The following is a 9,513-nucleotide window of genomic DNA, read 5'->3' on the forward strand; positions in this document are numbered from 1 at the left end:
CGTGACGTCATTGTCATTACGTCCACTTATCAGTGCCATTGTCTCGATGTTAAATTTTATTGTGAACTTCTCGAATTATCAAAGTTTTAAATAAGAATATTCGTAAATAAATACATAGTTTATTTTACTCGATTCAATATTGAATTATAATATGCACTATTAACATACCAAAAATGAGTTATACCTAATTGTATGTATTGCAAAACCAAACCAAATTAATTTAATCAATCTTAATTTATTTTAATAAACCCTTTAACGGAAAATAAAACTCTCAAGTATACAGGGTTATATCGATCTAAATCCTTTAATAGACTCTTCTCTCGTAAACTATATAAAACAGAGTAAACTTAAAGATGAGTTTTGACCATTTCGGACCGATTTGACTAGGGAACCCCATATCGTAAAATTAACCGTTTTCAAGTTAGCAAAAAATGCAGATTTTTATGTCAATTAACCCATTTGCCCCCTATTTTTAAATGTTGTGCCTGAATTTTGAGTTATTTTTGCTGTTGTTGTATATTAGCTGTTTAGATAGATTAACTGTTTTATTATACTAAGGACTAGAATAATTAACTGTACCACTGGGATCATAGTAGACGAAAAAGTACTAAATAAGAAATACATTAAATTTGTGATAAGATTTGAAGTTATAATGTATGATAAAATATGTACAAATCTTTAGCTTTCTAATAAAGGCATAATAATGTTATACCTTAACACGCTAGGGTATTGTATGAATTGGGTCAGGAGGTCAACCAGGAGTCCAGGTTAGTCAGTAATAGTAGTAACAGGTTAAGTCGACCTAGAAAATATACTTAATATCAATGAATGCAGTGAGCAGAGTGCCAAAGCTCTTCCATTGATAGTACTGATAATATCGAGGGCCCAATACTGCACTATCCGGTCGTGGCCCCAAGTTACCCAGAAGCAACTATGCTGACGGCACCAAATTTAGTGCCACAGCAACCTCAATACTCCCTGTTTGGTACTCAAGCCATTATTCCTCCGGGCAATATACCGGCACAACCTTACCAAGAAGAAGTGCAAGCTCCTCCGCAAGTAGAAGCACGATGTCTACTGGTATCACAGGAGCTGCCAGCTCCAATTGTACCCAATGAGATGAACAACTTTTCCTGGCCTGATGAGACAGAAGATCAACTGCTAACGTCATTGTAATGTTATTTAATTTAGCTAATAATAAATGTTCTATAATAAAAGCAAATACTATATTTACTAATCCGCAAATACTATAATTAATAATAAAATCCACGCTTGTTACTCCACCAATTTATTAATCCACCAATGCTACCTACGTCCTAACAACAGTTTGTAGGTAACATTTTGTGGTTGTTTGTTACTCCTTCACGGAAAATCTGCTGAAAGGGTCGGGATGAAATTTGGAAAAAAGGTAGTTTATGGTCTAGAATAATAAATAGGCTACTTTTTGTCCCACTGGACGCGGGTGAAGCTGCTGGCAACAGTTAATTTTACACAACCATATTTTTTATTACGTTTAAGCCGGTAAACGAGCTGACGGATTACCTGATGGTAAGCAATGGTATTGGTTGGCACCCTTGGACACCCAAAACACTAGAGGCGTTAGAAGAGCGTTGCTAGCCTTTTGGGTGTTAGGAATTTAAGGTTTGTTGGGGAATCGGGCATTTGGAGGATTGGGAAGGGCGGTAATTGGGCCTCCGGTAGCCTCACTCACACAATGAAACACAACGCATTTCTTCTTTATTACCATTTTTCTCTCATCATAAGTCTATGGTGTCAAATAAAATATCTTTGGAGGCTTTAGATAGAACCTTACAAGATCTAAAGAGCAATCATAACCCATTTGGTGGTGCGATGATTTTATTAGCAGGAGATTTTTGTCAAACATTGCCAGAGATTCCACGATCAATGACAACTGACGACAACGACCTTTACCAAACAAATCTCATATAGTCAACCAAATTATTCAAATAAATCTATATGAATAAAAATGAATGTTAAGGAAAAAAAATATGTATGCGCATAACTGCTGATCAACTGCATTAAATTGGATGATTTTTTTTATGTATTTCCTATAACAAGGACATTGTTTGTATAAAAAAATGTAGAAAAGATTGAATTGCTGTTCGTTAGTCTCACTAAAACTGGAGAACTGCCGGACCGATTTAGCAGATTTTAGGCATGAATTATTTGTTAAGGTCTAGGGAAGGTTTAAAATTTGAGAAAAAATTGTTGGAGGCAATACAAAGTTTGCCGGGACAGCTAGTAATAAATATAAAAACTTCGTACAAAAATCACAAAAGCTTATTATAAATACGTAAACGAATATCATCAATTTAGATATCATTCAACGTACACGACACATAGCTTTATAGGTACACTAAATAATATTGAATTGTCAAGACCAATAATCTACAAAAATGTGCATTACAATGAATATAATATTGTCAACTCAGGAATTGAATCCCAAAATGAAGACAAAAATAATACCACAAAATCTAGTAAACAAAGTCATTAGTGTTCATATATATTATTAAAACTCACAACTATTCAGATATTACTGAGAAACGTACACATTATAAAAGTACATGATTTTTTATACGTATACATGTATTTGTATATCTGAAATAAATTATATATTTTTTTAAGGAGGGAAAATCATCCAATGACTTGTCTCGCCTTGGGTCGGCTCGCCCTCAAGGGAGTGTCAGGCTCTTACTGACTAAAAACCCCCTCGTTCCTACTCCTGATTTTCGAGCCGGAGCCTCGGTAAACTCGCTAGGTAGTTCGCATCTTCGGAAACATATTTAGATACAATGTCTCCAAATGCGACTACAAACGACTTTTACAAACTATCACGGATACTGAGCTTTACCAGCTTTTAAATGAAAAATTGGAATGAAATTAAAATTCACTAACTTATAATATCTACAACAATCAAGACAATACGACATTATCAGTCACGTGACACATTGAAAAAATCAAGTCCTATTGTTCTAACAATGCTAATTACTCGTTTAGTAACCCTTTAATTATCAATTTTTAATATTCTAGGGATTGTTTACGTGGGTCGTATTTCTTGGAATTAATTTTTACAAAATTCCTGATTTTGATCACGTATACATGGTGGTTCAGGTATAGGTAGACGTGAGGGTGCGGGTTCAAAATATGGCAAGCACTTAATAACACATAATCCTTTCATTTAAGTTCCATAATTATTAAGACACCACAGACTTATGGTCAAAGAAAAATAACAATCAAAAAGAAAAACGTAAACAGCTTTTGACAATAGAAATATCTCTTTCCTCTTTATTACAGTGATTGACAAGTCCCATCGCGTATGCATACTATATTATTACTAGCGACCCGCCCCGGCATCACACGGGTTGCATTCATTATATTCTTTATTTAACCAAGTATTGCGATCGTTTGATGAAGTTACACAATTAGATTTAGTGAGCGAGAGTTTAACAAAAACTCGTTCTCTTTTCTTTATTCTGAATTTGATATTATACAAACAGGGATTTTAAGGAGAGCGAGCCAATTTAGGAGTAGAACATAATAAACTGATGACATATAATTGTTTAGGAATTGAATTAAGTTAATGACAATGATCTAGTATAAAAGTATGAGCAAAGTATGAATTAACACATTCCTATAGAACAGGACGCAGAAATGAAATGTTGGAAAGCTTCAGAGCCACCTATTACAAACACCCTAAATAAAGATCACATACATTGCTACAGGGAAGTTACCGACAAACGAGTACATAAAGGTACCTTTTATTTATTTTGCCAAGATGTAGTTTAAAATACCATGGATGTACTCATGAAAATGGATTACAATCTAGAGCGCCTATAAACTATATTTCCTATTTTAGATACTCGTATTGGTCGGATTAACAAAACATCGAATTGTTTAATGTCACCAATCATTTTAACAATAGAATGAAATTATTGGAACTCATTAAAATACCTTTTATTACGAAACAATCACAAAGACAATAGATAAGAATAAAAATCTATTTTATTTCGGACTTGAATTTCGTAATCGCTTATCTTATCATACCTTTAGCCTGTTCCCTAATTAAACTATCATTAAGGGTTGCGAATATGCCCATATAAGTAGAGCAATTTCTCTAGAGGCGTCATAACGAATTGTGCCTTCACATAGTTCATTACTCTCCTCCAGTGTATTTCCGTCCCAGTGAATCTTCTACTAAGCGATGAACCCGTTGACTCAACCACCAGTTTTTCATAATTTAAATAGTGGTTTAATTCCACCGGTATCGACAAATCCAATGGTAATATATATATTTTTTATTTAATTTAATTTGTTCTTTATTTTATTTTATACGATTTCTGATTGAAAAACAAATCGTAGCAATGTTGTTGGGCATTATGATCCTCTAGTTGATTCCTTAGTATCCTCAAATTACTTTTGAAGTTACATATGTGTATTTTTCATTGACTTATATATCTTTTCTATTGTCCACAGTTCCCACATTGGATGTCACATCAGAATGCAGCCGTGTCAGTCCCAGTGACTGCGCCAAATCAGCACATTTGGCACAACGGACAGTCGGCCGGATGGCCAGCGCCAGCGGTGAGACCTCAGGGTCTCCCAGCCGCAAACAAGAAGCCTAAACGTGTAAGAACCGCGTTTACAACGGATCAATTGTCGGCACTAGAGAACGAGTTTAAATTGACCCCTTTTTTGAACCGAACACGTCGGTTCCAGTTAGCCGATATGTTGCAACTTAAAGAGAAAACCATTAAGATTTGGTTTCAAAATCGACGTATGAAGGAGAAAAAGGACCGAGCAGAGTGCCAAAGCTCTTCCATTGATAGTACTGATAATATCGAGGGCCCAATACTGCACTATCCGGTCGTGGCCCCAAGTTACCCAGAAGCAACTATGCCGACGACACCAAATTTAGTGCCACAACAACCTCAATACTCCCTGTTCGGTACTCAAGCCATTATTCCTCCGGGCAATATACCGGCACAACCTTACCAAGAAGAAGTGCAAGCTCCTCCGCAAGTAGAAGCACGATGTCTACTGGTATCACAGGAGCTGCCAGCTCCAATTGTACCCAATGAGATGTATAACTTTTTGTGGCCTAATGAGACTGAAAATCAACTGTTAACGTCATTGTAATGTTATTTAATTTAGCTAATAATAAATGTTCTATTATAAAGGCTAATTCTATATTTATTAATCCACCAACCCTAGTAATATTATACATGCAAAAGTTTGCACGGTTGTTACTGCTTCACGCAAAAACTGCAGAAGGGATCGGGATGAAATTTGGAACTGGGGTATATGATCTTTGGGAATAACACTAATACTAATACTTTATATCCACCGGGAACGCGGGTGAAGGCGCTGACAGAAGCTAGTTTTACGTATAAATATGACTACAGTCCTTCACTATGAGAAGTAACCTTTAAACAAACCTCATATAGTAAACCACATTCTTCGAATAAATAATGAATATAAAATTATAATAAAATACACAAAAGCTTGAATAGGTATACGAATGACATCGATTTTAGTATTACTCAACATACAAGACACATAGCATTATAGGTAGGTACTCTCAATAATATTGAAATGTCAGGAGCAATAATATAGATGTGCATTACAATGAATATAGTATTGTCCACTCAGGCATTGAATCCCGAATTGAAGCAACAAAAATACCATAAACATGTAGTAAACAAAGTGATTAGTAAATGATATTAAAATTCACAACTTTTCAAATATTACTTAGACAAATTATGAAAGTGCACACATGTACCTATTATATAAAAATCTCAGATTATGATTATTTTATATTTAGAGAATATGTCTCCAGATTGGTAATTTTGCACCTTGACATGTTTATACAAATTGGAGGACTTTAAACATGCATTGAGTTCGTCAGTTGTCGTTGATCGTGGAATCACTGGCAATGTTTGACGAAAATATCCTGCTAATAAAATCATCGCACCACTAAATGGGTTGTAATTGCTCCTTAGATCTTGTAAGGTTCTATCTAAAACCTCCAAAGATATTTAATATAAGGGTAAGCTAATGCCTATTCCTATATCTGATCTTTTGGACTCCGCGTTTTTGCTGAGAAATATCTGAAATCCTAAAACAAACCATCAAAAATGTAAAAATGTCTTATATAATCAGTATGAAAACAAATAAGACAAATACCTATGTAGTATATATATACCTAAAAATGTTTTATAATACACTAGCTTCCGCCCGCGACTCCGTCCGCGCGAATGTCGGTCTTCGCGTAGAAGTTTTATTTCTCCATTTTGAGTAATTCTGACAATGACATCTTATATATATCTATTAGACCCAAATACGGCGAGGCCCATAATAATTAAGGAGATCCCTCCCTATTCAGCTCGCGTTCTGTAGAATAAAACTGTTTTTTTTTACGCATTTTTCCAGGATAAAATGTATCTTATTTTATGGCCAGGATAATAAGGTAATAATAATTATACCAAGTTTCATCGAAATCGAACCTTTAGTTTTCACGTGATGCGTGAACATACAGATAGACTGACAGACAAACAAACATTTATTAATCACATTTTTGGGTTTGGTATCAATCCACACCCCTGGGTGTTACTATTATTCTTTCAATATTTTCAATATACAGGATTGACCCTTCTACAGATTTGTTATAATATGAATGAATGAATGAAGAATGTGAGTGTTATAAACAAATAGAAATAGAGTAGACAAATACATATAATCAGAAAGCTCAGAACTGCTAAGCTATCGGGAGTTATACGTGTTATTGTGAGTCAACCATAGAAGATAGACATTTGCTGTCGTAGAATATTTTTTAAACAATTTTAAGGAGAACATTTCCGTCATACATGATTTCTGTGTAGCTTTAACCATTAAGGCTGCACACGCGACGGAAGCTTAAAAAATGGAGTAAGTTCTCCTGTTTTCCCAACATTTCTCTTCACTGCTCTGCTCCTATTGATCGTAGCGTGATGAAAAGTATACTATAACCTGCCCAGGAGTATGAAGAACAATTGTACCAAGTTTCGTTGAAATCTGTCGAGTAGTTTTTGTTTCTATAAAGAACATACAGACAGACAGACAGACAGACAGACAGACAGACAGACAGACAAAAATTTTTCTGATTGCATTTTTGGCGTCAGTATCGATCACTAATCACCCGCTGATAGTTATTTTGGAAATATATTTCATGTACAGAATTGACCTCTCAACAGATTTATTATAAGTATAGATAGAAGATAGAAGATAGATGACACTATATACTTACAATGAAAGAAAAATAATAATAAATAAGAAATGCGTTGTGTTTGATTGTGAGTGAGGCTACCGAAGGCCCAATTACCCCCCTTCCCAATCTTCCAAATCCCCGATTCTCCAACAACCCTTAAATTCCTAACCCCCAAAAGGCCGGCAACGTACTTGAAACGCCTTAGATCTTTCGGATGTTCATAGGCGGCGGCGATTGCTTACTATCAGGTGATCCGTCTGCTCGTTTACCGGTTTATACCATAAAAAAAAAATGTAAGCAGATTTTGACAATAGAAATATCCCCTTTCTCTGCTTGCTTCTTAATTGACAAGTCACATCAAGTGTGCGTGATAAAATATACAGAGTAATCCTAACACTAGTCACACAAAATCATCCAATGATTTCTCCCGCTTTGGGCGAGACGAGATAGGTATTCAGTATTTACTGGCGTCAACAATTAAAACTTGTATCCGTGGTCTATAATAATTATTATATCCGTCCAAAGTCTTAGTTTCTAGTTATGCCAGCCTATACTAGATGGCGTCTTCCTCAAGTTACAAGACAGTTTGGATTAACAGTATGTTGGGTTACGGTACCGATTAAAATTTTAAGGTTTTTTAAAATTTTATTAATATTTTAGGTAATCGTATAGGTCGGATTGATCCTCTAGTAATCTTTTTTTTTTAAATTATTTTCTGTCACCAATCATTTTCAAAATAGAATGAAATCATTAGAACTCATTAAAATACTTTATATTACTAATTACGAAACAACCACAAAGACAATAGATAAGAATAAAATCTACTTTATTTCGGACATGGATTTGCTAATCACTCGTCTTATCATACCTTTAGCCCGTTCCCTAATTAAACTATCATTAAGGGTTGCAAATATAAGTAGAACACTTTCTCTAATGTCGTCACAGTAAACTGCGCCCTCACAGAGTAAGTTACTCTCCTCCAGTGTATTTCCTTCCCAGTCAATCTTTATCAAAAGATGAACCCACCGAATGGAACTCCAGCGTTTCATAATGGTTTCGCTGCAACGGCGTCGACAGGTCCAACGGTAATATAATATACTTTTTTTTAATTTAATTTGCCCTTATTTATTTCATACTATTTCTGATAATAAGAAAAATTGTATCAAAAGCATGTTAACGACATGGCATTTATGATCCTCTAGTTGATTTCTTAGTTTCCCCAAAGTACCCGCTTTTGAAGTCATGTGTATTTTTCATTGACTTATATATTTTTTCTATTGTCCACAGTTCCAATATTGGATGCCACATCAGAGTGCAGCCGTGCCAGTCCCAGTGACTGCGCCAAATCAGCACATTTGGCACAACGGACAGTCGGCCGGATGGCCAGCGCCAGCGGTGAGACCTCAGGGTCTCCCAGCCGCAAACAAGAAACCTAAACGTGTAAGAACTGCGTTTACAACGGATCAACTGTCGGCACTAGAGAACGAGTTTAAGTTGGCTCCTTTTTTGAACCGAACACGTCGGTTCCAGTTAGCCGATATGTTGCAACTTAAAGAGAAAACCATTAAGATTTGGTTTCAAAATCGACGTATGAAGGAGAAAAAGGACCGAGCAGAGTGCCAAAGCTCTTCCATTGATAGTACTGATAATATCGAGGGCCCAATACTGCACTATCCGGTCGTGGCCCCAAGTTACCCAGAAGCAACTATGCCGACGACACCAAATTTAGTGCCACAACAACCTCAATACTCCCTGTTCGGTACTCAAGCCATTATTCCTCCGGGCAATATACCGGCACAACCTTACCAAGAAGAAGTGCAAGCTCCTCCGCAAGTAGAAGCACGATGTCTACTGGTATCACAGGAGCTGCCAGCTCCAATTGTACCCAATGAGATGAACAACTTTTCCTGGCCTGATGAGACAGAAGATCAAATGTTAACCTCATTGTAATGTTATTTGATTTAGCTAATAATAAATGTGCTATAATAAAAGCAAATACTATATTTACTAATCCACCAACCCTAGTAATATTATCCATGCAAAAGTTTGCACGCTTGTTACTCCACCAATTTATTAATCCACCAATGCTACCTACGTCCTAGCAACAGTTTGTATGGTTGTTTGTTACTCCTTCATGGAAAATCTGCTGAAAGGGTCGGGATGAAATTTTGAAACAGGGGTAGATTATGGTCTTTTTTTTTTTTTTTTTTAGGGGGAAAATCATCCAATGACTTCTCCCGCCTTGGGCG

At 35.8% G+C, this 9,513-nt stretch overlaps 2 protein-coding genes across 2 annotated transcripts; both read left to right on the plus strand.

Annotated features, from left to right (window-relative positions):
• Nucleotides 1-933: 933 nt before the first annotated feature.
• On the plus strand, nt 934-5,157 carry LOC118270119 (homeobox protein Hox-C5-like). The gene is made up of 2 exons (XM_050707159.1): nt 934-1,059; nt 4,495-5,157. Exons 1-2 carry the CDS (start codon nt 934-936, stop codon nt 5,155-5,157), a joined length of 789 nt encoding a protein of 262 aa, XP_050563116.1.
• Nucleotides 5,158-8,280: 3,123 nt separating this feature from the next.
• Nucleotides 8,281-9,214, plus strand: LOC118270117 (protein zerknuellt-like). The gene is made up of 2 exons (XM_050707160.1): nt 8,281-8,349; nt 8,552-9,214. The coding sequence occupies exons 1-2, from the start codon at nt 8,281-8,283 to the stop codon at nt 9,212-9,214; spliced, it is 732 nt and encodes a 243-aa protein (XP_050563117.1).
• Nucleotides 9,215-9,513: the final 299 nt, after the last annotated feature.

This window comes from Spodoptera frugiperda, chromosome 30 (assembly GCF_023101765.2).
Source record: "Spodoptera frugiperda isolate SF20-4 chromosome 30, AGI-APGP_CSIRO_Sfru_2.0, whole genome shotgun sequence".
In the NCBI taxonomy this organism is placed as follows: Eukaryota; Metazoa; Arthropoda; class Insecta; order Lepidoptera; family Noctuidae; genus Spodoptera; species Spodoptera frugiperda.